The following is a 25,620-nucleotide window of genomic DNA, read 5'->3' on the forward strand; positions in this document are numbered from 1 at the left end:
CCAAAACAGAGGACTTGCCGACTTGGTAATCTGAATTTCAAGTTTACTGTTAGGTTTTACACTTTCACCGATTCTCCCGTTATCCATGGGCAAGGGGAATGTTAGCAACTTCTCATTTACACACTTTCTTTATTTAATAATTCGTCGTGATTTTTTATCACAATGATAGAAAAATATTATGTCTTTACATAACAACATGGATTCAAATCTCATTTGTGACTTATTAACATTATTGCTCGACTCAAAAGCAAAAAAAAATCCGTTTATTTTATATTTCACACTTTAAAAATTAACTCGATTTAAAATCAACTAAATTCATAATTGTTTAGACGAACTATGTTATCCAATTTTTTTTATGAAACTACGTTAGTTGAACGCTTAAATTTTAACACCGATAATCGAAAATAAAACTATCATGCAATCTTAAACGATGAGAATGAGAGCTCAAAAAATAAAACGAGAAAGTCTGACCGAGAATATCAATTCTGACCGAGAATATCAATAACATCTCATTAGATTGTATGTATACCTCACCAAACAAATACTGTAATTGTACTATTCAGAATTTTACGAATTACGACAAACTAACCCAAGTGTCTTCCTTTATTTGATCAAACATGTCACGGGTGATAAATATTCTACACTCTAAAAGGTCAAAGTGATACCGTCAAATTCAACGAGTTGAAAAGATGATTGTTTGTATGTGATGTGACACATCGTGGTATACGGACCCTTAATAGACACCATAAGATTGTATGGTTGTAAGCCATGCATCGATACCTCCTTTAAAAAATGGGTATTAAAAAGCAAGTCTTGCATGGAGTGAAATAAATTAAGCTCTTGCATAACGACGTGAATTTGAATTCTATCGATAGATAATCTAACACATAGTCTAACAAAATTTATTGTTTGATCGAAAAAAAAAAAAAAGAAAAAAAAAAGCAAGTCTTGCTTGTTTGTGTTTGATGTGAAACAATGGTAGAGATTACACGCCTTGCGATTATGATAGACATGAACCAGTTCCCTTGAGCCGTGCACTCTACTTTTGACGATCCATTAATTGTTGAAGAATTGCACGTCAACAACGCAAACCAACAGCTCATGAAACCCAAGTGGTTTGCTACACGTTATCTTCGACATTAAGATCGACGACGATGGCATAAAACCTAACGTAAAGTTCTAATACATGCTAAACCTTTTCCTACATTGTGATTAAATTCTTTTGGTGCATTTTATCCACTGCACATGCAGAAAATATAAAAAATAAAAAAATAAAAAAAATAAAATAAAATCTTGCCGCGACTTACGGGACAGGATCCGAATGATTTCATCCCCTGATGTAGTTCATGGGATGAGACTAAAAGTTTTACAGGACTGAACTCAACAGATTGATTCTGTCCTCTGTTGTCTGCAAATCCAATTAGCTCACGTTGTCGGAGGTGTTCGAATGCCTGCGAAAGGATACTTGAAGTTTTGCATTGAATACAATAGCATAGTCTGGAGGAAAGCTCGAGTCTGTTGGCAATAGTAAAATGTGCTCCAACAATCTGCCTCGTTTGGAAATTAAGAAAATCAGAAAAGCAATTATTATACCGGAAGTGTCCATATTTGGGAAGAAGCAATAGTAGCACCCAAGTCATAAGTTAGTAACTTTACTGTTGTATGTCTTCATAAGCAGGAGGAAGAAACAAAAGCTTTCTATGTGAAAACCGAGATCTCACTCTTTTTGTCCAAAAGCATATCAGCATCCTGCATGAGAAAGTCTTCTCAACTTTGATGCAACTAATCCACATTTCTGCTAAAACATTATATCTAGGCATTCACATCACAGTTATGGCAACAAAAGTTGACAAGGGAAAAATAGGAGCAACTTTAAAGCAACATACCAGTCGCGAACTCACACCAATGACAACAGCTTGAGATGTCACTGACTGCATTGCATCAAGTAAACTATAAAGCAATCTCTGTTTTATCTGTAAGGAACCATAAATGAAGAGAAATATTAGAGTTACTGGTTGTTTATTTTTATTCTATAAATCCAACAAGAACAAGAACCTCTTTAAGGTGTGTATATGTTTAGTTTGTATGTCGTACACTTCTTACACCTTATATGTTGCATAGTATTCACATACCAAATGATGTCTTGTCTTAATATTTATACTTGACAACTTGACACTTCAACCAAAAGCACCCAACCAGTCAATTTTAAGAAAACAAATATGCTCGTTTGAGCTGCCTGACCAAGCAAACCCTTTTCATGAAAGCTCCAGTAGGCAGACAAAGTAGAAGATATATTTTCTCTAGGTTATTTGCTGCATCTTTGCATTGTCATTCTTCCAACATTACGTTTCAGTAGACTGAAGAGTATGCTTGTTCAATATGTTTCAGTCTGCACAATCTTTTTCTTCAATAAAAGCTTAAGTTGCTCCTTATGAAAGGATAAACTTTCCTACAGCTTACAGTGTAACTTTGCAGTCCCAGATAAGATTCAAAAAATTTTACTTGCTAATTAATTGCTTTTCACAAATCTTCACGGGTTTCAGAGAAAGAAGCAGCCAACAATAAATCATGAATGTCAAAGAGCAAGGCTGCAGGAATGAAAAACAAATGGGCAAAGGATGATTAGGTCTTACAACAGCAAACAAGTCAAACTCATCGAGCACAAAGATAATTGTTTTATGTGCTAATCCACACTCCCTAATTAGCAGAGAAACAAGTCTGTCAGAACTTCCAAGGCATACGAATAGCACCAAGAAAACTTTATGCGCACCTTAATATGGCTATCATAAACTGGGAGTTATCATCAAACGATGCCTACAAAAATGATCACACACATCAAGAAACCATAAGTTTTCGGAAGTACAATGCTACAAAAGTGGTTTCCGTTAAAACTATGCACTTACCATTCTTGAGAACACCAACTGATGCTCCATGCATAGCTGCCTAGCGATTTCCTGAATAACCAACAACCGTATCAAATAAAAGGAAAAACATAATAATGTTACTGTCTAAGATTCCTGAATGATTCATCACAATTTCAACCCCGCCACGAATCAACCTTGAACGCGCAGATGTCACTGCTACGTAAAAGGCCACTCAACCTAATCTGCAGCACAATGTCCATTCCAAATTAAACTGCATATAAATATTAAACCCGGAAAAAAATCAAAGAAATTATTATGAAGGGAAGTGAAAAATGCAAGCATACCACTGAAATCATATCAGGAAATTCTTGTAATAAATCATTGAGCACAAGCTCCAACAGCTAAAACACGAGTAGAGTAAGAAAATCAACTGTATGCTACAATTATAAGAGGACTGAAGAGAAATCACAATAGAAAATTTGGGGGCATACAGCAATTTTTCCGGAACCACGGGGACCCAGAAGCAAAATGGAGCTGTTGCAGGCCTCGGTGATCGAACTCGAAACTAAAAATTTCAACTTGCTGCAAAAACAATAAATATGAGAAAATCAAGGACAAAAAGCCCCCAATTTTGATTTAAAAAAAAATGAAATTAGGATCGAAGAGTGTGATTTGAAGAAAATTAGGGGCCTGTAGTTTGAGTCATCGGAGTGAGAGAGAGCTTTGAAGGAGAAATTAGGGTCGCAGAGCCGGCTTCGGAGCAGAGTTAGGGCTTTCTCCGCCGGATTTTCCCGCGCCATTTCGCGAAGCGAGGTCACAGAGAGATGATACGAGAGGGAAAGGGCGGGAAGGAAACCGAAGGCCGAAGTTAACCATGGGCCGAACTGGACCTTTTTGGTGGGCTGAAATTGAAACCGAGAAAGTGTTTATAAGGCCCATTCTACTTCACCGGCGCATAGTAGAAAACAAATAGGGAGCCAGCTACCATACGCCATTGGCTGCGATTCCAAAAAATCGTTCTCCCGAGCTGAAGAAACAAGAACCAGTCATTCAGCGTCATACGTCGTTCAGTTTTTGATATAAAAGGAAAGCGAGTACAAACAAGAAGAACTAGAGGAAGAAGAAGAAGAAGCGAACTTGCAGTTGGAAGTGTCGGAGGACAGATGGGAAGCACCACCTTTGCTTCCATTTCCAACTTGAACTTCATCCGGAATCGCACCCACAATTGCTTCGACCGGCGCGGACCAATCAGAAATCAGCGGGGTTCCGTTCGAGTCCATCACTCCAGGAGACCGATACCGGAGGTCAGTGGTCTGCGGAGCCGGAGGAGCCTCCGCGGCGACGTTTTTTGCTGCGCTGTTAATGACGATTTGAGAGAGAAGCAGCAGGAGTCTGGCGCTGAGCCTGGGGTTGGGGTTGGGTCCGCCGTCGAGGAGAGGCCTTCTACTGGTAATTCTAGCGCTTTTGATTCTTTGCTAATCTGAATAATTTTAGTATGTTTAGAAGCAAACTATACGTTAAACCTGATTCGGGAGCTCTGTAATATCCGTTAAGTATATAATTGTTTGTTACTGATTCAAGAAGTAATTTGTAATTAATCCCGGTAAGCATTTTACTGGCAGGATGCACTTTTATTAGAAACATATTGAAATTTTATTAAAAATCCAAGTGCTTCTTGGAAAAGCAATTGGAAGTGCTTCGTGAAGAAGAAGCACCGCTAGAAAGCGCTTCACTTCTGAGTTTTTCTGCCTAACGTAGTTAGAAGTGCTTTTTATTGAGTGGAAGAAAGTGCTTTTCCTACTACAGAAAAGAAGCTGAGTTTCTTTAGCTACATGTGAATTTACTTTATCTAATCGCAATTTAGATCTTGCCTTGAGGAAGTAGGTGTTAATGTCTTCGGTGTAGAAGTTTGACATCGCGGTTTTGATGTACAATATAGATTTGGTTGATGGCGCAAAGGAGGACGATGGAGGAAGTTCAATTTACAATTTTTTGTATCCAAGTCAAGAGCTCCTCCCGGATGATAAAGAGATGACCATATTTGATCATCTGGAAGAGCTCCGTCAGCGAATTTTTATATCAGTTGTAGCGGTTGGAGTTTCTATGGTGGGGTGCTTTGCATATTCGAAAGACCTTATAGTATTTCTCGAAGCTCCGGTTAAAGAACAAGGTGTAAAGTTCCTGCAGCTAGCTCCTGGCGAGTTTTTCTTCACTACCATAAAGGTTAGACTCGGTGAATATCTATCCGGTCTTTGAAATGATTGCTGTTTTTAAGATTTTGTTTTCTGGAAGTACGCAGATCAGCCTGGCTAGCTAGCGCGGAAGGGTAATGGAGCGTTGTAGGGACTTTATGATTAGTATTTCCCATAATAATCTCAGTCGGAATGGTTATTTCGGAAGTAAATCACTGTAACAAGAAAGTTCTTTTGATTGTTTACTGCAGGTATCAGGATATTGCGGCCTTCTCTTAGGGAGCCCCATCATTCTGTATGAGCTTATAGCCTTTGTTCTTCCAGGATTAACGAGAGACGAGAGAAAATTTCTGGGTCCAATTGTTTTAGGCTCATCGGTTCTTTTCTATGCTGGTATCACCTTCTCCTATATGGTGTTGACACCCGCAGCCTTGAACTTCTTTGTCACGTATGCAGAAGGTGTTGTGGAATCTTTATGGTCCATCGATCAATACTTTGAGTTCATACTTGTTCTCATGTTCAGCACAGGCTTGTCTTTCCAGGTAACGCTCTCCTCTCAAATATTACAGGGAAGTTACTGTTGGTTTGTGCCCGTAAAATGCATACATCGAAGTGGATCTCTCAGTAGGAGCTCTGTTAACAAATTTCCTTTCATCTTTTTCTAGGTTCCGGTTATACAATTTCTCCTGGGACAAGTCGGTCTAGTATCTGGAGACCAAATGCTGTCAATTTGGAGGTATGTCGTGGTTGGTGCCGTTGTGGCAGCTGCTGTGGTTACACCGTCAACAGATCCACTCACTCAGGTCCTTCTGGCAGCACCCCTCCTCGGTCTTTACTTGGGGGGTGCCTGGGTGGTTAAGCTTACAGGCCGGTGAACCCTATCAAACGCATGAAATTTGTTCGTATGATTGCGCATACTCAGGATTTGTAAGAATCTTGTACATTTGCAACATGATGTAACATAAATCTGATCTACGGAACGAGGGTGAATAACCCCCCATATCCATTTATCTGAAATGTTGTTCAGTGCTGCATACAAATGTTGAAACAAGAACCATTTTCTTCTCGAAAACAAAAGGACTTACAAAGCTCTGCAAAATCAATTTCATCGCTCTCTCTTGCCTAACAGTTCATATCAATATTCTGCACACTGGTTTCTAAATCAACAATACTAGGTGAGGCTGCTGCAGATTCGAGCTGTCTCAGTGAACTCTTCAAACAATCGCATGCTTGACAAAAAGCTTCCAGATTTCCTGTAAGATTCTGTAATTCAGATTGTATATCATCAACAAAACTGGAAATTTTCTCTGATGCTGCCTTGATAGCGGGAACCTCTTGCGGGGGGTATAAACAAGCTCCAAGCTCGTCTATTTGTATTCCGATTTCTCTACACATTTTCAACAATTTCTCCAAGGATTCCACAAGATTACCGCTGCCATTGGGGTTTTCCAGTTTAAGCAAACCACTGATGGTGCGAATTAGTTCCTTTATCACTACAAGAGCCTCTGACACAACGGCAATTGCCAACTGGGAAACTCTCATCTCTTCAGGGGACAAGTCATTGCCCAGATCACCATCACTTAAAATTTCATCATCATCGGGTTCAATCGCTGGTTCAGTAGAAGGCTCAATGGAGGATTCATCAGTCGGGTCTGAGGAAGCTGGCTTAAGCTCCTTCATCTCACGAAGAACATCTTTCACCGAAACTGCAACCTTTGTCATTGCTCGCCCAATTGCTGTAATATTTGTGGCAGTTGTCATTTTAAGAGCAGAACAGGCTTCCCATACTGCACCGACCCATTGTGGAATTGAGAGTTTCCCGTCATTATTCCGTGCTCCTGCAAGTGTATATTCCAAGTGAAGACAAGGTTCCTACTAGCCATGGTAGTTGTCAAATCTTTAGCCAAGATAGTTGCACTTCCAACTCATAATATGCAATCAAATAGGCTCTAATGGTTATTAAACAGTATTACCCTCCGGAATTTTATGTCAATGTCCTACACAAAAGCTAACTCTAGAAGCTGATGTTCACTGTCATTTTGAAGTCATGCATCGAGGACCATGTATGCATGTGTTCAACAAAAATACAGGCATGGAGTGACCAAGAAATAATGCTACACAAATATTGCTTTGTTTGGAGTAGAGAGAGAGAGAGAGAGAGAGAGAGAGAGAGAGAGAGGGATTACCATACAAAGAGATAGATTCCTTCCACAGCTTAAAACTGGTGTCAACAACTTGCTTTACAGACGTATGGACACAAGAAGCCAGCGTAGGCCCTGCACCGACTGTACTCCCATGCGAAAGCAGAAGAAAACCTTGCAGGGTATTGAAGTAGGAAACCATGTTTTCTTCAAGTGCTCTAACTTGCAGCGTTTCTCCTCCGGTCCAAAGCATTCCAACTGCATTATCAAGTCACACTTAGTCACTTGAGCATCAGGCATCGCGCAGCAAAGTAGAAGAACAAACTATACGACTGAATTGCAAATCGAAACATAGACAAAAAACCATAAAAGTCAGATCTCCGTCACGCCATTTTTCTCCGAATACGGTCGCCCAAGGCACATTGGAGAAAATGGAAATTTTGTTAAGTTAAAAGAAACATATTTGTAAATTCCAGATAGCTCAAATCAGAATTCCTTCAATAAATATTCCAGATTTGCAGTTCGAATGAACACGCTTTCGAATTAACATGCCAAGGTATAAGTGGTGGACACAAATGACTAAAATTATTAATAAAAATATAAAATAAAAGCAAGGGGGCTTACAAATGGTAGCTTGTTTATAGACTTGATCGCCCATCTTTATCACCTCCGCCCAGCTCACCTTCTCAAGCGTTGAAGGTGCGGTTTGATCCAACACCTGATTTCATCCAATCCAAAAAAATTAAAATAAAATAAAAATATTAAAAAAATAATAATAAAAATTGAATTTCTAGAGAGAGTGGGATTGAACCTGGAAGGTCTCGTGGACGGTGTTGAGGTGGTGGTTGAGAGTTCGAGTCAGTTGCTCTCTTTCGGCTCGGCCCATCGCCCGGCGTTCGACGGAAGGAATTGCAGCTGCGGCAGCGGGTTCTCAAAGTTTTCAGAGGTTTTTCGAGGTTTTGTGAAGGGGAAATCTTCTGCCGCCAAGTGCCTATAGGGTAACGCGATTAACAGCCAATTCAGCTAAACGACGACGTCTCCTCTTCGTATAAAGTTACGGTAATGAGCTTCATTTTTTTTTTTTTTTTTGGTTATATATAGGTAAAAATTAGAGAGATAACCTTTGTTAACGACATGAGAGAAGCAGATGTAAAATATCATATTGTTTAGTTTTGTAACTATAATACAAAAGAATTGCAAGTAAAAAGAGGAAAGGAGAGATACTGGTATTATTATTTTCACTTCTTTTTTTTGTTATGTATTGTAATCACACATGGAATGCTCCGATATGCGACAAACCAAAACGTAAAATGATTACCCTTTTTGAAAACATCACACAACAACAATTACACTACTATTGCCCTTTTGAAAACATTAAATAACAACAATTACACTACTGTTCTTAAGTCTTCCTCAATTAAAGCATGTGAGCATTCATTCTCATAAGTTTACAACATTTTTGTTTTTGTTTTTATTTTCCAAAATATAGGAAAGTAAGAAAACATCCCCTTTCCTCTTTTTTTTTTTTTTTTTTCTTTTTTCTTTTTGGTATATAATCATCACTGCCTAACATCCCCTCCCCTCTTAAACCTAAAGGAAATAGGAAATAAAACCCATCCCAAGGAGAAAGAGATTTTCTCTAATATATCATTGAACTTTGAATGTGTGTGTATATATATATCACGCTACAAGCAACAAGCTTTCCTCACAATAATATTCAGAGAAATCTGAGAGCACCACCACCACTCTCTTGTAGCTTTCCCGCACAGAACGGCAGTGCATTCAAGAGATGGAAGCACAAATTTCCGAACATAAGCGTATAACTTAAGTATATGTGGATGTTCAACCTATAGAAACGAGCTTGAGTGGGAGCTTGATTTGTCGGGATGGACCGTGCGGATTCTCAGATGCTAAAACTAGTTCCAAAGATGCACGGGAACGCTCGGCATCCCTGCGCAGGCTTATAATAGTGGTTGCACTATGTTTAGTTTTCATGAGCGTGGAAGTTGTTGGGGGTGTCAAGGCCAACAGTCTTGCCATTCTCACCGACGCAGCTCATCTACTGACGGATGTTGCAGCATCTGCAATTTCTTTGTTTATGAAGCCATTGCAAGGCTTATCCATTAGTGCAGGTGAAGTTCAGGGCTCTCTAATGTTTCTTGATTCTGCGTTTGGTTTGGTGGTTAACATTAGCATGGCACTATTATTGGGTCATGATCACGGACACGGACACCAACATGATGATCATCACTATGATCATGAGGATCACAATGAGACACATAACCATGGGACTACTGTGACGACGCATCACTCTCATCATCATGAGGTGCACTGCAATCACGGTGACAAACACCACCATATAGTTGATGTCACGATACCTCTACTCAAGCATAGCTCTGAAGGTGAAAAGAAACCGAAGCAACAAAACATCAATGTGCAGGGGGCTTATCTTCATGTACTCGGCGATTCCATTCAGAGTATCGGAGTGATGATTGGTGGAGCAATTATATGGTACAAGCCCGTGGAAGATTGTCGATCTGATATGCACCCTTGTATTTTCAGTAATGATTTTCTCGACGAGGAACATTTTGGAGGTTCTGATGGAGATCACTCCTAGAGAGATTGATGCCACAAAGATTGAGAAAGATCTCTGTGGGATGGATGAGGTAGTTGACATTCATGAACTGCACATCTGGGCGATAACTGTTGGAAAGGTGCTAATGGCTTGCCATGTTATCGTTAAGCCGGACGCTAATGCTGAAATGGTATTGAAAAAGGTTACAGACTACGTCAAGCGGGGGTATAATATCGGTCATGTAACGATTGAGATAGAGCATCAGTAGAGTTAGAGAGACGATTTCTCAAAGTTTTGAGCTATTTAGTTGGGTCAGTTTTGTGTTTTAAGACTTAATTTTCCTCCCATAGTTAGAAATATCATTTGTTATCTCTTTGGTTTGCTCTTTTATATATGTTTTTAACGTAAGACTTTACGTTTGTCGACATACTAAATTATAGTTATTTGTGATTTCTTTTATGCAAAGGATATTCTACTTTAAAGTAATCTGAATGATGACTAATGTCGCTACGCTCATATTTGCAATGTTACCCAAATTTCACAAAATTGTGTGCTTACATAAGAATCGTATTTAGGTCAAACCTTTTCACGATTGTGCTATCATGCCTAACAATGCCGCTATCCTACTAAAGAACTTTCCAAAAATATCCTCTCCCTTGCCTTACTTGCCTGCAATATCAAAGACAACCAAGGAGAAATCAGGAAAAAGAATCACATAAATTTGTGAAGAAGAAATCACAAACAGGGAATTCCAAATTTAAATATTCGACGTCGATACAGTCCTTTTTAAGATCACAAAATGTCTTCCCTTTCTCTTTTGAATTTACCTTTTCTTCCCAGTTTGTACAACCTGTTATGACAGAGTAAAGAGCTGCCTGCAGAAATGAACCGACTTGTATTCCAATCCAGAGCCCCTTTCCTCTTAAATCTAACCAGAAGCACAATGTGGCTGCAACCGGAATCCCAAACAGATAGTACGCGCCGAGGTTGACAAACATTGCCAAGTCCTGCCACCCACATCCCCTAGCAATACCTGATCATTTGAATTTAAATACGTTACAAAAAAAGCTTTGAGCTGCACAGAAATTACGACATTGAAGATGTATAAGCAGAAATGTGGAAGAAATTAATAGAACTAACCAGAAAGAACGCCATGTAAGCTGTCGGATATAACTGCTAGGCAAATCAGAGGAGCCATGGAAGTGACATAGTCCACAACTTCCTTGTCATTGCTGAAAATGTAGCCAAAAATAGAGCGGGTGGCAAAGACAGTTGTGCTTATAAGAACTGCCTCGGAGACTGTAAGAAACATAACAGCACCAACAGCTAATCGCGCTGCTTGGGGGTTCCCGGCTCCTAATTCATTTGAAACCCTAGTACTATAACACCCCCATATAAGAAACAAATTATCAGTACACCAAATTAAGAAAACTTATCACAAACGAGATCGGTAAATGTTCGCTATTCAGTATTCATATGTGCCTTGGTACAAAGTACAAACCTTACTGCTGCACCAAGTCCTTCTGGTATTGTATACAACGATGAGATGGTTGCCAAACTGTTCAGAAATATAACACATTTTATTTACTTGATGAATAAACTTCACTCGTTCAAAGAAATTCGCATAAAATACAAACATACCAGACAGATAAAACCGAAGTTTCAAGCTCCGGATTTGGTAGAAAACCAGCCAGCAAGGTAAGGAGCTCAAACGACCACCATTCGAGGCTGTAATCGTTGTACGCGAATCACATTATGAGGGCCAACGCTAGAAAATAAAACTAGGAAATCTTTACACACTAGAAAGAAGGAGGTATTATTACCAAATCATTACAGCAGACGGAACAGCAAAGCGCAAGAATTCTCCAATACCTCGAAACAGCTCAAGAGAAATTGGAACCCGAGTACTTGCGCAGGCAGCAGAGTACTTAACGTACAGTAAGAGTAGAATCACATTTAACCAATAGGACGTACCGATGGCCAATGCTGCCCCAAGGTGTCCTTGTCCAGACTTGAACACCATAACCCAACAAAACGGAATGTGGAAACACAGACAGGCAAAAGAGCTCACAAGCAAGGGAATGATCAAGCTTTGCGTCTGAAGGTATTTACAAAGCGGCTGAAGAGCTGCGTAAGCGAAGAGAGCGGGTAAGAGCATCCTCGCAAACTTGCCGGCTCCATGGGATATTTGAGGGTCTTGTCCCAAGAAAACCAGTATGTTTCCCATGTAGATCCACACAAGAGACAGAGGGAGACAAACTAGGAATAGGGAGAAAATGGCAGTGTTTATTTGAAGTCCTAGTTGTTTATATTGTTGAGCTCCATATGCTTGACCAGAGAGAGTTTCCAGTGCACTTGCCATTCCAAACTGTTTGACACGTTCAAATGAGAAAACTTCATCGAGTTCTTAAAGACTGGTATAGCTTTGATCATTTTCTGCCCGAGGTAATACACAACTAGAAGAATTTACAGGCAACAGGGATAATGCCTTCGTGGCGGCATTTTAAGACAATCACAAATTACCATGTAGAAAGGTTAACACATATGGTAATGCGTTATTGGCTTGAGATACGACCACAATGGCTCCCATGTGTCAGTAAGTCTCTCCTAATACACACACACTTGCAAAATTTGGCATTCTGAAAGAGAATTGGGAATTTGTAGACCACTATTTATAATAAGTCGTATAAAAACAATGGTTCAATATCTCGCTACTGTTTATTTGGTGTCGTTCAGTTCAATTTTCGATTAAAGTTTATCATCGGTTTTATTTTGTGCGTACTTCACTAAACACAAACACTCGCCAAATTTTATATCAAACAAGAGCATAAGGGTATGTTTGAGATTGTTACTAGAAGAGCTATAAGTTTTTTTTGACAAGTAAAAGCACTTCTAACTATGTTTATGGGTAGTAAAAGTACTAACCTGAGAAGCATAACTCGGGTGTTTGTTAAAAAACTATTAGAACTTTTCCACAAAACCACTGGAAACTTAATAGAAATTTTGACACTTATATAATAAAGCACTTATAGCAGGAACACTTTTAACCATAAGTGCTTCCTATAAAAGCAATCCCAAACAACCCTAAATGAGATGATCCAGTTGGCTAAAATCAAGGAAAAAAAAAAAAAAAGAGGAAGGGACTTACGAGAAGACTGAAGCCGGAGACGGCGCAGAAGGAGATGGCAATGGCAGTGCTCGAAAGAGAGAGCTGGCCCAGATGACCCACCATCATAATTGAAATTATTTGCAAAAAGTACTGTGACAAATTCACCGCCACCATCGGCGCTGCTATGTATCCCAACCGCTTCACTTCCCCTCCAAAAGCACCGCTTCGTCTCCTCCTCACAAGGCCTTCTCCTTCTCCCTCCTCTTTTATTAACAAAATCTTCTCCATGCTAACTACAACGTTACAACTCTATACATTCTCCACTCAATCATAATATATAGGGAAATTATCTCAAAAACGAGACTTTTCGTGAAGTCTCTATTATCTCATATTTTTAGCACACTTTTTATAAAGTTAGTATGAAAATTTGACAGTTAAATGGTATTGACAGAAAGTAGCATTTTCTTTCTCTAATTATATTATTTGTTGTTATTATTTGGTGGTTAGGACATAATTATTACTTTGATGAAAAAAATTATTTGATGATAAGGACTAATTATTACCTTGATGAAACAAACGTAATTACTGTATCGCCTTGGCCTAGGAGGATCCTGGTTGGATTTTTTTGTGAGAATTTGATAATTTTTTAACACATCTGTTTATTTTATAGCGTACGGTTAGAAATCATTGTAAATTTTTTATTTAAAATCAAATATAAACAATAACTGATAAAAATTAATCATATGATATATAATGAACGGATATAATTGAAAATTTTCAGAATCCCCTCTCCGCGTCGGCAACTGGCCGTTTTTGTAACAAATTGTCTTTGCTATGTACGTGAAGATTTGGAAGTTTCAAGAGTCGCAAGGTATTTTGGGCAACGAGGTGAGAATCCACGCGTCCAATTCAGCCGTGAGCTCTCTGCACGAAACAGATTCTTTCCTGCAACGATGGGTGTGTAATCAACACATGACGTGTGAGGCACTCATATGAATGTTTAGGGATATTTGAATTTCATCCGGATTTTTTTTAAAGATATTAAGGAATCTCATATCTTATTCGTTCATCGCATAATGTGAGGTTAAAAATAATTTTGAATTTATTTTTGAGTTTAAACACTAATAATATTTACCCTGACTAGAGTAAGATATAAACAGATAGAATGTGAGGATTCTAGGATCCTCATCCTCATCCATATACGGGTATATAGCTGGTTACGCTTACTATTTCAGTAAATTGCCTTGCAAAAAGGTTGGTGATGCAAATTGAATGATTCTATAAGCCGGTGGATTGTCTTGGTGAAAATCATTTTCTTCGTCCTGTCGCATCCGACTTCGAACAAACCCTCTTCTTAGAATGCATCAATATTGCTAGTCTAGTGATAGAACCAGAGCACCCATGGATCCTGCAATGCATCCCAACCTCTTCACTTCTTCAAAAATAAAAAATAAAAACCAAAAACCCATGTTAGACAACCACTACTACTACTTGAATTTCTACGTCTTTGTTGCATTCTCTACTGTATTTGGCAATAGGCTCTCTTACATGGTGGTGTCTTCTGCTGTGGAACTCAATAGCCGCGGCCGCCTCAGGTGCTGATGATGATCACCCTACAACACTGGGGATTTCGATTTGGGTAATATATAAATGAAGAGATGAAGAGAAAGTTCTGACATTCAGAGGCCCAAAGTTTACATTTCTTTATGACTGCAAAGAGTGGTAGTGTACAGCCAATATGACAGCAAGTAAAGCAGAGCAAATATTATAAGGCTGATTTGCAATGGAAAAAAATACAAAGATAAAAATCATGTTGTACACATTAATTTTCGATATAGGGGTTGAGAAAGAAGTAATCTTGTACTGGATGTGTGAATTTGTATCGTTTGTTGATAAATTGCATAACTCAGCTGAGTTTTTGTCAACCGCACACAATTTATCATGATAAAATTGCTGATTCGGAATTCAGCTGCTCTTACTTGCCGTGTGCATTCCGATACAGATTTTAAGCAGCAACCGCGGCGCTATCCTGAGATTCAGGACACTGTGTTGCACTCGAGAAAGATCTCACTTGATCGTAGTCAAGACAGAATGTCACAAGCCTATACGTGTCAATCATATTCGAATGTGTTATTACAAAAAATTTCGGTGCCAGAAGAATGGATAAAGCTAATGCTTTCATCTTAATCCCGCGATAGAGAGAATTGTGCTAATCAAAACTAATTACTCTCTGCCTTGTCACGCAAGGCATTAACTTCCAGGGGGCTTCTGTCAAATATCCTCTCCCTTGCCTTACTTGCCTGAAACATAAAAAGACCAACATTAATATCCTCGAAACCACATAAAAGGAGGTCGTGCTTAATGAAATGTTGTGTCTGTGGTTGGCTTTCAAGTAGGGAGTTTGAACAAAAAGAACATATCGTTGTACTCGTAAGAGAAAATGTTCTTCATGTTTCCTCCCGACTTCTTGGCAACCAAATAGACAATTTTGAAAATGAATGCGGAGAAGATCGAGTTAGGGTCGAGGATTTAACCTGCTTTTCCCAATTTGTACAACATGTTACTAAAGCGAGCAGACTGACTTGCACAAAAGCACCAACTTGTATACCAATCCAAAGGCCCCTTCCTCTAAGCTGAACCCAGAAAGCCAACGCGATAGCAACAGGGATTCCACAAAGATAATATGCTCCAAGGTTGATGTAAGCCCCTATGTGCTGCCACCCAGTTCCTCTAGCAATACCTGATTTAGCGGTTCAAAAAACATAGAACATTAGATCCAAACACGAATGAAGTTATTCTTTAGAACAATGCTTAATCCTGTAGTACTATCGGTAGAAGATAAGGCAACTGACCTGTAAGGACCCCGTGCATACTGTCTAGTATGACAGACAGGCAAACTAGAGGAACCATGATTGTGACGTAATCGATGACTTCTTTCTCGTTGCTAAAAGTGTAACCAAATACTTTCCGGCAGGCAAAGAGTGTCGTGGTTGTCATACTTGTCTCTGCGACTGCAAGAAACATCGCAGCAAAAGTAGCTATGCGAGCGAGTTGTGGGTTACCAGCTCCCAGTTCATTTGAAACTCTAGTACTGTACAACACCCAAAGGAAAGAAAAAGATAAGTTATTGTTTATTAGAGATCTTTTTATGCAAATTTAACTGCATTGCGATTTAGCACGCAAATACGTATAGTTTGATGGAACTTAAAGAGTTGAGACTTAAGTGCTCAATGTTTGAGCATACCTTACTGCAGCACCAAACGCATAGGGTATTGCATAGATCGTTGAAATCGCCAGAAGACTGTCCAAACCAATCAATTAGAATAACAAGAAGCTTTCTAAATGGAGATCAAACTGGAATTTTTTTTTTTTACTGAATCGTTTAGTAACTGAAATGAAACACAAACAGAAAACTTACCATGCAGACAGAACTGAAGTTTCAAGAGCCGGATTTGGTAAAAGTCCAGACAGAAATATAAGCAGCTCGAAAGACCACCACTCAAGGCTACAACCATCAACAGGAATCAAGACAAAGGAAAGAGATAAATTGTAAGACTAAGAAATTAAGCATATCAAAATCTCCTCTTGAAACTAAAATACAGGGAGAGACTGACTACCATTGCATTACTGCAGAAGGGAGGGCAAAGCGAAAGAATTCTCCGATACTGTGGAATATATCCTTCGAAATTGGAGCACGAGTTTTTGAACAGGCAGGGGAAAACTTCATGTATAACCACAGAAAAATCACATTCAACCAATAGGAAATGCCGATTGCTAATGCTCCTCCAAGGTGTTCCAATCCAGACTTGAATATTAGAATCCAGCAGAGAGGAATATGGAATAAAAAGGTGGCGAAAGAGGTTACGAGCAGAGGCATTACTAAACTCTGTGTTTGAAAGTATCGAATGAGCGGTTGAAGAGTTGCATAAGCAAATAAACCAGGAATAAGCCAGATTGTGTATTTTCCGGCTTTGCGAGAAATCGCAGGGTCTTGACCGGTGAAAATCAGTATCTCCTCCGTATATATCCATATCAAAGATAAAGGAAGACAAACCATGTTGAGAGAAAATATAGCAGTGTACGTTAGAAGTCCAAGTTTCTGATATTGCTCAGCTCCATATGCTTGCCCACATAAAGTTTCCAGTGCACTTGCCATTCCCAACTGTTCATACAGAGTTCCATGATATACATATAACACTCACAGCATGATATACATATAACACTCACAGCATTGATCCCAGCATGGTTTGGGAACAATTTTCTGTACATGAAACATTTCAGTGGACAAAGGAGTTATGGAAAGACAAATTAATCTGCAGTAGCAGAGTCCAATTAAACACACATTATTTCATATAATTCGTGATTAGGCGTTAATTATGATGGCAAAGCCCATAATTTACAATGGTGGGTGGGAGCTTCAAAGGTAAAGTCTTGCATAAGAAATAGGCAAGAGCAGCTTAGAATATCGCATTGCCAAAAGAAAGGAAGTTTTGTGCATTCTATGTATGGTGAGGTTAATTGGCATTTCCACAAACAGAAACCAAACATCAAAAAGAGCAGTGGATATTAAAACAAGAAGAAGATGGAAGGAAGATAGACTTACGAAAACACTGAAGCCGGTGGCGCCGGCGAGGGAGATGGCTATGGAGGAGCTGGAGAGAGCAAGTTCACCCAGGTGACCAACCATCATCATTGAAATAAACCGCAGCATGTACTGGGATAGAACCACAGCAACCATTGGTCCTGCTATGCATCCCAACCTCTTGACTTCTTCAAAAAAAGAAACCCATGTTAGACAACTACTACTACTGCTTGAATTTCTACTGCTTCGTTGTTGCTCTTCTCTGTATTTTAGTAGCAAGCTCTCTTCCATGGCGGAACTCAGGCGGAACTCAGTCTCCACGGCTGCCTCAGGAGCTGATGATCAACCAAGCCTAATAGCCTATGGACGCTGGAGATTTAGAGAGTTTTGACCTACATTGTATATGCACAGACTCGAAAATATCATTGCAAGTTCTGTGATAAAAAGAGGGCACACTAAAGACAGATGTCGATTTAAAAATAGCACGAATGGAGGAAATCACAAAGCACAGCAGCATCTCCAAGGCAGCAGCATCCCACGTGCTGCCCATGCTTCACCCAACCCGTTGCAAGGTCTTTCTGCTGAACTACTGTTGCATCCATTAATTCTGAATATACTAAGGCGATCTCCAACTGAAAGGTTCAAAGTGTCAAAGGGTCGAAAATAGTCCGAAAATCATCTCCGGCTAGGCCAGAGGGCTCGTGGACCCCATGGAATCTAAAAGGGCCAAAGGGCTGGCTGGAGATTTTTTAAGTAGTGTCGGTTTAGCTGTCGGTTATAACCAATAGAAATAAAGAAAATGGTGTCGATTATAACCAACACAAATAGCCGAAATTTTTTGAAATAAATGGCTATCTGACAGAAGTAGTGTCGGTTATAACCAACACAAATATGGAAAATTTTGAATATAACGGCTAACTGACGTCAACTAGCCGTTTTTTCCAAAAGCACATCTTCATCAATAACCACTGTTAAATTACCCATCGGCTCTTCAGCCAAAACCACTTCTACAGGAACTGTACCATTCAATTCAAATATTACCTTAGATAATGTTTTATGTGTTACTTCTTTTCACTTAAATTCATGTCTGCCAGTCATGTCACTGATTATCTAAACTGTTGTGCCATTTTGTTTCCCACTTTCTGTGTCTTGTAGGACTTGGCTACAAGGAAGATGATTGGATCAGGTAAGCAACGTGATGGTCTTTATTACATGTCCATGTTGCAGCAAATGCCTCTCTCCTGTCAAGTTTCCTATTCCTTCAATTTGTGACATATGCGACTTGGACATCCTTCACCTACTCGTCTTAAATTAGTATTTGTTTCTTTGTCCTCAAATAATTTTTCTTTCAATAATAATTGTACTGTTTGTCCTGTGGCTAAACAAACCAAACTTCCATTCCCTTTAAGTTCTATAACAACTCATGCTCTCTTTGATTTGTTACATTGTGATATATGGGGTCCTCATAAAGTTCCCACAAATCTGGGAGCTCGATTCTTTCTTACCATTGTCGATGATTTTACTAGGTGCACATGGGTTTTTTTTTATGAAACATAAATCTGAAACTCAACACCTTTTAAAATCTTTTGTTACTTTTGCTTACACACAATTTCGTGCAAATATAAAAGCAGTAAGGGTTGACAATGGGTATGAATTCTTGTCCATGAAAGATTTTTTTCAAACCAATGACATTGAATATCAACGCACATGTGTTTACACTTCACAACAAAATGGCGTTGTCGAACGTAAGCATTGTCACATTCTCACCGTTGCACGTAGCTTACGCTTCTAATCTCATGTACGCCTTTTATTTTGGGGGTGAGTGTGTATCCACCGCTGTCTATCTCATTAACCGATTACCATCTTCTTTGTTATCAAACAAATTCCCTTTTGAGTTATTATATAAACATCCATCATCTTTTGACCACTTGAAAGTTTTTGGTTGTTCGTGTTTTGCTATGGTTGTCCGCTGTACCTTTGTTGGATACCCCACTGGTCAAAAGGGTTATAAATTGTATGATTTGGAAACTAAAAAATTCTTTGTCAACCATGACGTTAAATTTACTGAAAATACCTTCCCTTTCCAGTCTCTACCTTCATCCCCTCTGACCCCATCCTTCCCATGACAACGGATCCCCCTTACCACACCCCTACACCACCACCCCCCCCCCCCCCCCCCCCCCCCCACCCCACCCCCACCCCCAACGCCCCACCTCCCGTCTTGCTGACACTAAATTCACATGGCAAGTTTACCTTTTTGGTGAGATAAGAAAGGCATTGTATGCATAAAAACAGAGGAATTATGGAAAATCTTTATTTGTTAGGCTACAAAAGCAGAGCCAATGTGACATAAAGAAGAACAAAGTAAATATTACCGGGCTGATTTACAGTAAAATAAAGTTGTCTTGTCAAAAAAGGCAACCCGAGTCAACAAAATTCTCCATTTTGTAAGTAGGAGAACATCTATTATATGCAATTTTATTCTTGCTTTCCAAAAAGACAATTTCTACAATTCAAACTCATGACCTTTCAATCTACACGTTAATTTTCGAAATATGGGTCATGACCTTTCAATCTACACTTTAATTTTCGAAATATGGGTTGATCTAGTAGAAGTGATGTTTCTATTAAGTATGTGAATTTAATCGTTTGTTGTGGATAAATTGCAGAACAAAACTAACTCAACAGAGTTTTTGTCAACTTCACACATTTTATAAAATTGCTGATTCATCAGAACTCAGTTGCTCTTTCTTGCCAGATATTGCAGTGGACTTGCCGCGTACATTCTGATACAGATTTTGAGCAGCAAATGCAATGTCAGGACACCATGTTACATTTCAAATCGTCTGTTTCACTTGATCGTAGTCAAGACCGAATGCCACAAGCCTATATGTATCAACCATATTCGAATGCGTTATTACAAAAAATTTCGGTGCCAGAAATATGGATCAAGCTAATACTTTATTCCTTAATCCCGCTACAGAGAGAATTGTGCTCGTCAAAACTCATTACTCTCTGCCTTGTCACACAAGCCATTGGCTTGTTGGGGCCTTCCCTCAAATATCCTCTCCCTTGCCTTACTTGCCTGAAACATCAAAAGACCAACATCAAAATCCTCTCGGAGGCCATGTTTAACCAAACGTTGTGTCTGCGGAAGGCTGGCAACTCCCATTAGTTTTGGATAGGTGCTCTGTTTAAGTGCCAAGAAGAAACAAGGAAATACCGAAGCAGTGGGGAGTTTGAAGAAAAAGAACACATATTGATACAGTTTAAGAGAATGGATTAGAATGGTAGTCATAAGATACAAAATGTTCTTCGTCTTCCCTCCCAGATTCTTGGCAACCAAACAGAAAATAGTGGAATAATCGAAGCAACTGGAGAAGATTAACTTTATGAAGAGAGTTAGGGTTGAGAAACAGACCTGCTTTTCCCAATTTGTACAACTTGTTACTAAAGAGAGCATCATGGTTTGCACAAAAGCACCGACTTGTATTCCAATCCAAAGGCCCCTTCCTCTCAGCTGTACCCAGAAAGCCAATGTGGCTGCAACTGGAATCCCACAAAGATAAAACGCTCCGAGGTTTATGTAAGCCCCTATATGCTGCCACCCAGTTCCTCTAGCAATACCTGATTTAACCATTCACAAAACACATAACATCAGACTGAAACATGAAAGAACTCAATTATTTACTGCTAACAGGAGAAGATAAAGAAATAAACCCGAAAGGACCCCTTGAATACTGTCAAGGGTAACAGACAGGCAAACTAGAGGAGCCATGGTTGTGACGTAATCGATAACTTCTTTCTCATTACTAAAAGTATAACCAAATACATTGCGGCAGGCAAAGAGGGTCGTGGTTATTATACTTGTCTCTGCGACCGCAAGAAACATTGCAGCAAAAGTAGCTATTCGAGCACCTTGTGGGTTACCAGCTCCTAGTTCATTTGAAACTCTAGTACTGCACAATAAGCAAAGAAAGAAAAAGATAAGCTGATGGTATAAATGTAATCTGACGGTAAAAATGTGCATGAACATACCTTGCTGCAGCACCAAACCCATATGGTATTGCATAGAGTGTCGAAATTGTCTGCAGACTGTCCAGAACAATCAGTTGAGAATAATCACATATTTTCTACATGGTGATCAAATTGACAAACTGATTTTTATTGTACAGAATATATACCATACAGACAGAACTGAAGTTTCAAGAGCCGGATTTGGTAAAAGTCCAGACAGCAAAATAAGCAGCTCAAATGACCACCACTCAAGGCTGCAACCATCAACGAAAATCAATGGAGAAAAAAAAAAAAAAAGAATTGACGTTGGAAAGAACATATTGTAAGAATCAAGCATAGTAAACGTCTTCTTGAGACTAGAATGCAAGGAAGAAGTTGACTACCATATCATTATTGCAGAAGGGATGGCAAAGCGGAAGAACTCTCCGATTCCATGGAAGATCTCCACAGAAATTGGAACTCGGGTTTTGGAACAAGCATCAGAAAACTTCATGTACAATGCAAGTAGAATCACATTCACCCAATACGAAATACTGATTGCTAATGCTCCTCCAAGGTTGTTCAGTCCAGACTTGAATACTAGAAGCCAACACAGAGGAATATGGAACAGAAGGGTCGCACATGAACTTATGAGCATAGGAATTACTAAACTTTGCGTCTGAAAGTATCTAATGAGTGGCTGAAGAGTGGCATAAGCGAAAAGTGCGGGAAGAAGCCAGATTGTGAACTTGCCGGCTTCGCGAGAAATTACTGGGTCTTGACCCATGAAAATCAGTAACTTCTCCATATAAATCCATATCAAAGATAAAGGAAGGCAGACCAAGTTGAGAGAAAATATAGCAGTGTAAGTCTGGAGTCCAAGTTTCTGATATTGTTCTGCTCCATACGCTTGACCACACAGCGTCTCCAACGCACTAGCCATTCCCAACTGTTCAAACAGCAAGTTACAAAATCCACTTAGTTATTTGACACAAATCTATATAAAAACCAGTACATGATCAACCCTGTACCAATGCACGGCTAATGGTTTCAATATTGCATTAATACACTGAAACTTGCCATCTACGCCGAAATTCGTACTTAATCATCATCAATTTGGTGCTTATAAGATTATCATTAAGTAGTTTCAAGATATACACCATAGCATCCTCACATCTTTGGTATTTTTACAAACCAACGGTGCACACAGATTTAACTTGTGGACAATGTTTATACAAGAAACTACGATGCATGGACATGGACACAGTTACGGGATACGACACGCCACGGAAATACTAGGGTATGCCGTCGTGTCCAAGCAAAGTAGACAGGAAACGCTTTAGTGGACAAAGTAGTTATGAGAAGACAAATTAATCTGAATGTGCAACTGTTGTCATGCAGTGCCAGTGAATATTAACAAAAGATGCCCCAGCAACACTCGCATTAATTTATATAATCCGTGATTAGGCAGCCTCATGATTGATGGCAAAGTGCTAGTGATTAATTAATCAATAAAACCTGAAACCTTTGGCCAAAGCAAAAGAAACCAAATATATTACAGCCAAAAACGAAATAGACGTCAACAGGTCAATCTCTTTGTGCTGTGTAACTCTGTCTCGTCTCTTTGACCCAGTGCAGTGTATGTATTGAGTCATTCATTTCAACACGTCTTTGATAATATAGTTTTAGAATCCGTGTCGTATTCGTATTCGTATTCATCAGATAATATCAGAGCAAGTGATACAAACTAGCCAGATGCAAATGCTACTGGGTAAAGATTAGAGCAAAAATTCAAGGACAATCATGCAATAAGAAGTATAATCTACAATGGTGGTGTAGAATATGGCAGACGTCTGTTAGGCCAGTTCATTATGGTCTTTCTGCACCCGAGTTCGAGTCTCTCACCCGACAAATTATAGTAGTTTAGAATACCGCAGTTTGAAAAACAATGCAATCTTGATTCATAAGCAACAAAAACAGTTGGACTTTAATTCCAAAAGATACAAAGGAGGAAGGAAAGGCCTAGTTTGGTACTGGTTCTAAATAAAATGACTATTAAAAAAAGAAAAGCTGAGAGCCCTTTTTTTTGGCGAGGACTTTAATTCCAAAAGATACAAAGGAGGAAGGAAAGGCCTAGTTTGGTACTGGTTCTAAATAAAATGACTATAAAGAAAAGAAAAGCTGAGAGCCCTTTTTTTTGGTAAGGACTTTAACTCCAAAAGATACAAAGGAGGAAGGAAAGGCCTAGTTTGGTACTGGTTCTAAATAAAATGACTATAAAGAAAAGAAAAGCTGAGAGCCCTTTTTTTTTGGTAAGGACTTTAACTCCAAAAGATACAAAGGAGGAAGGAAAGGCCTAGTTTGGTACTGGTTCTGAAGAAAATGACTATAAAAAAAAAGTTGAGACCCCTTTTTTTTTGGTAAATATACAGCTTTTTTTTTTTTTTTTTTTTTTTACAATTTTGAGTAAAAAAAGCTAAAAACATAAGAATATAAAATTCAGTTTTGAAAAATCAATTTTTTTCACATCCGTTTTTCATAAAAATTTATCAAACACTGTAATACTATTTTTTTATTTCAAAAGTAGTTTAACAAAAAATACTGCTTTATTGCTCAACAAACAATTTTTTTTCCAAGCACATCAATACCAAATTAGTCCAAGACTTACGAAAAGACTGAAGCCGGTGACGCCAGAGAGGGAGATGGCGATAGCGGTGCTGGAGAGAGCGAGCTCGCCCAGGTGGCCGACCATCATCATCGAAATGACCTGCAACAGGTACTGAGATAAAACCACGGCAACCATGGGACCCGCTATGCATCCCAACGTTTTCACTTCTTCGAAGAAAGAACTCCACGTCAGAATACTAGTGTTACTTCTTCTTTCTTCTCCGTATTTCGGTAACAGCAAGCTCTCTTCCATGGCGGAGTCTGCAGCGGAAGCGTGGAGCTGGATCGTCGGGGGCCGCGTGCCTCACTAGCCGATGAGGGAGAAAGTTATGAGATTTCACGTTGGAGGTTTGGATATTGGAACGTAGAAGACGGAGGGAGAAAGTTATGAGATTTCACGGAAATTGACCAAAAGTTCACATTTTTATACGACTCTGCGTATATACAGCCAATATGACAGCAGGAAAAAACAGAGCGGTTTTGTGAATCCTTAATTTATTCGCTAGGCCACAAAGGAGGCAAAGATTAGGGCTTAGATACAACAAAAAAAAAAAGAAGAAGATATTACACACAAAAACAAACTTGATTTAAGTCTTTTTTTTTACGTAATATATTATAAATAGTCCAGTTTATTAAATTTAGTCTATCTTTTGAATTTAGGATCATTTTATTATTAATAATTATCTCTATAGTGATAAGTTTTAGGGTTGGTTTGAGATTATGGTGCTTTAAAAAAAACAGTTTATTAAAAATCTAGAACATCAAATGTGTTTGGTAAAACAAAAAAAATTGTGGTTTTTTAAAAACTGTTGTCAGTAACACTAGAAAAACATAAAAAAAAACAGAAACATGGTCTACCATGCTTTAAAAAAAAAAAATTCAAAGCAATCGGTGCCCATTTAATGAAATTTTGAAATGACAAGTATACCCCCAAACACTCAAACACAATTTTTTTTGGTAAAAACACTTTTAGGTAAAAAAGTTTACTAAGTGCGGCTTTATTTTATAGGAGTTCATTCTCACAGCATAAGCAATTTTTTTTTAAGAAGCACATTAAAAATTAAATTTCTTTCTAATTATCCCTTTAATTATTATTTCTTATTTATTTTTCTTTTTGTTATTTCTTGCTCTAAACCCCATTCATATCTTGCTTACAAATATAATATAGATTCAAATATCTGTTACTTAAGTTACGTTGTATGTTTTGCAAATGAATTTATGTTAGAATATTAGTTTTTTATTAGAAGATATTAAGCTGATTTTTTGAAATTAGAAGATGCATGAAGTTAGAAAATTTTAATTTATCTCTAATATTTAAAAAAAAAATGAAATGAGCATAAAAGAAATAAAAGTGGAGAAAATGTTAACTTTTGTTCTAATAAAAGACTGATAACGTCGGATTGGTTCATTTTTCTCCGGTGGCGGATTCAGGATTTTAAACTCGGGGGTCCCAATAATAAGGGTCAAAAATCATATGCAAAACAATATTACAAA

The 25,620-nt window shown here is 38.6% G+C and overlaps 5 protein-coding genes and 2 pseudogenes across 7 annotated transcripts; 2 read left to right on the plus strand and 5 right to left on the minus strand.

Annotated features, from left to right (window-relative positions):
- Nucleotides 1-1,303: 1,303 nt before the first annotated feature.
- On the minus strand, nucleotides 1,304-3,776 carry LOC137737782 (origin of replication complex subunit 4-like; annotated as a pseudogene).
- Nucleotides 3,777-3,854: 78 nt separating this feature from the next.
- On the plus strand, nucleotides 3,855-6,159 carry LOC137737781 (sec-independent protein translocase protein TATC, chloroplastic-like). Its single transcript, XM_068477335.1, has 4 exons — nucleotides 3,855-4,313; nucleotides 4,804-5,087; nucleotides 5,308-5,598; nucleotides 5,722-6,159. The coding sequence occupies exons 1-4, from the start codon at nucleotides 4,028-4,030 to the stop codon at nucleotides 5,929-5,931; spliced, it is 1,071 nt and encodes a 356-aa protein (XP_068333436.1). The 5' UTR covers nucleotides 3,855-4,027; the 3' UTR covers nucleotides 5,932-6,159.
- LOC137737780 (uncharacterized) lies at nucleotides 6,025-8,187 on the minus strand. Its single transcript, XM_068477334.1, has 4 exons — nucleotides 8,009-8,187; nucleotides 7,822-7,915; nucleotides 7,243-7,455; nucleotides 6,025-6,894 (listed from the first exon to the last, which is right to left on the minus strand). The coding sequence occupies exons 1-4, from the start codon at nucleotides 8,081-8,083 to the stop codon at nucleotides 6,179-6,181; spliced, it is 1,098 nt and encodes a 365-aa protein (XP_068333435.1). The 5' UTR covers nucleotides 8,084-8,187; the 3' UTR covers nucleotides 6,025-6,178.
- Nucleotides 8,188-8,986: 799 nt separating this feature from the next.
- On the plus strand, nucleotides 8,987-10,040 carry LOC137738076 (metal tolerance protein 1-like; annotated as a pseudogene).
- Nucleotides 10,041-10,300: 260 nt separating this feature from the next.
- Nucleotides 10,301-13,169, minus strand: LOC137738075 (protein DETOXIFICATION 14-like). Its single transcript, XM_068477678.1, has 7 exons — nucleotides 12,921-13,169; nucleotides 11,596-12,140; nucleotides 11,414-11,500; nucleotides 11,274-11,330; nucleotides 10,913-11,151; nucleotides 10,600-10,805; nucleotides 10,301-10,441 (listed from the first exon to the last, which is right to left on the minus strand). Exons 1-7 carry the CDS (start codon nucleotides 13,167-13,169, stop codon nucleotides 10,391-10,393), a joined length of 1,434 nt encoding a protein of 477 aa, XP_068333779.1. The 3' UTR covers nucleotides 10,301-10,390.
- Nucleotides 13,170-15,100: 1,931 nt separating this feature from the next.
- Nucleotides 15,101-17,769, minus strand: LOC137738273 (protein DETOXIFICATION 12-like). Its single transcript, XM_068477901.1, has 7 exons — nucleotides 17,485-17,769; nucleotides 16,499-17,043; nucleotides 16,300-16,386; nucleotides 16,126-16,182; nucleotides 15,734-15,972; nucleotides 15,416-15,621; nucleotides 15,101-15,181 (listed from the first exon to the last, which is right to left on the minus strand). The coding sequence occupies exons 1-7, from the start codon at nucleotides 17,752-17,754 to the stop codon at nucleotides 15,101-15,103; spliced, it is 1,485 nt and encodes a 494-aa protein (XP_068334002.1). The 5' UTR covers nucleotides 17,755-17,769.
- Nucleotides 17,770-20,070: 2,301 nt separating this feature from the next.
- Nucleotides 20,071-24,673, minus strand: LOC137737425 (protein DETOXIFICATION 12-like). Of its 3 annotated transcripts, none has more exons than XM_068476888.1 (7): nucleotides 24,128-24,673; nucleotides 21,864-22,408; nucleotides 21,648-21,734; nucleotides 21,502-21,558; nucleotides 21,331-21,422; nucleotides 20,885-21,090; nucleotides 20,071-20,548 (listed from the first exon to the last, which is right to left on the minus strand). In XM_068476888.1, exons 1-7 carry the CDS (start codon nucleotides 24,377-24,379, stop codon nucleotides 20,462-20,464), a joined length of 1,326 nt encoding a protein of 441 aa, XP_068332989.1. In that variant the 5' UTR covers nucleotides 24,380-24,673; the 3' UTR covers nucleotides 20,071-20,461. The 3 variants fall into 3 exon arrangements, with proteins under 3 accessions (XP_068332989.1, XP_068332988.1, XP_068332990.1); XM_068476887.1 differs by having other exon boundaries at nucleotides 21,184-21,422; XM_068476889.1 differs by lacking the exon at nucleotides 24,128-24,673 and adding an exon at nucleotides 22,491-23,375 and having other exon boundaries at nucleotides 21,184-21,422.
- Nucleotides 24,674-25,620: the final 947 nt, after the last annotated feature.

Source organism: Pyrus communis, chromosome 6, assembly GCF_963583255.1.
Source record: "Pyrus communis chromosome 6, drPyrComm1.1, whole genome shotgun sequence".
Classification (NCBI taxonomy): domain Eukaryota; kingdom Viridiplantae; phylum Streptophyta; class Magnoliopsida; order Rosales; family Rosaceae; genus Pyrus; species Pyrus communis.

What these genes read in the sequence shown, in the direction of transcription:
- LOC137737425 (XM_068476887.1), bottom strand. Translation starts at nt 24,379, where the DNA reads ATGGAAGAGAGCTTGCTGTTACCGAAATACGGAGAAGAAAGAAGAAGT. An exon ending in TCACCGGCTTCAGTCTTTTC is followed by an intron (nt 22,409 to 24,127) that starts GTAAGTCTTGGA and finishes CTGTTTGAACAG; the next exon opens with TTGGGAATGGCTAGTGCGTT. An exon ending in CCTTCTGCAATAATGATATG is followed by an intron (nt 21,735 to 21,863) that starts GTAGTCAACTTC and finishes TGATGGTTGCAG; the next exon opens with CCTTGAGTGGTGGTCATTTG.
- LOC137738075 (XM_068477678.1), bottom strand. Translation starts at nt 13,169, where the DNA reads ATGGAGAAGATTTTGTTAATAAAAGAGGAGGGAGAAGGAGAAGGCCTT. An exon ending in TCTCCGGCTTCAGTCTTCTC is followed by an intron (nt 12,141 to 12,920) that starts GTAAGTCCCTTC and finishes CGTGTCAAACAG; the next exon opens with TTTGGAATGGCAAGTGCACT. An exon ending in GTACAAACTGGGAAGAAAAG is followed by an intron (nt 10,442 to 10,599) that starts GTAAATTCAAAA and finishes TTGATATTGCAG; the next exon opens with GCAAGTAAGGCAAGGGAGAG.
- LOC137738273 (XM_068477901.1), bottom strand. Translation starts at nt 17,754, where the DNA reads ATGGAAGAGAGCTTGCTACTAAAATACAGAGAAGAGCAACAACGAAGC. An exon ending in TATGCACGGGGTCCTTACAG is followed by an intron (nt 15,622 to 15,733) that starts GTCAGTTGCCTT and finishes CCGCTAAATCAG; the next exon opens with GTATTGCTAGAGGAACTGGG. An exon ending in GTACAAATTGGGAAAAGCAG is followed by an intron (nt 15,182 to 15,415) that starts GTTAAATCCTCG and finishes TTTATGTTTCAG; the next exon opens with GCAAGTAAGGCAAGGGAGAG.
- LOC137737780 (XM_068477334.1), bottom strand. Translation starts at nt 8,083, where the DNA reads ATGGGCCGAGCCGAAAGAGAGCAACTGACTCGAACTCTCAACCACCAC. An exon ending in CCGTCCACGAGACCTTCCAG is followed by an intron (nt 7,916 to 8,008) that starts GTTCAATCCCAC and finishes GGATGAAATCAG; the next exon opens with GTGTTGGATCAAACCGCACC. An exon ending in CTATAAACAAGCTACCATTT is followed by an intron (nt 7,456 to 7,821) that starts GTAAGCCCCCTT and finishes TTGATAATGCAG; the next exon opens with TTGGAATGCTTTGGACCGGA.
- LOC137737781 (XM_068477335.1), top strand. Translation starts at nt 4,028, where the DNA reads ATGGGAAGCACCACCTTTGCTTCCATTTCCAACTTGAACTTCATCCGG. An exon ending in CGAGGAGAGGCCTTCTACTG is followed by an intron (nt 4,314 to 4,803) that starts GTAATTCTAGCG and finishes TGTACAATATAG; the next exon opens with ATTTGGTTGATGGCGCAAAG. An exon ending in GCACAGGCTTGTCTTTCCAG is followed by an intron (nt 5,599 to 5,721) that starts GTAACGCTCTCC and finishes ATCTTTTTCTAG; the next exon opens with GTTCCGGTTATACAATTTCT.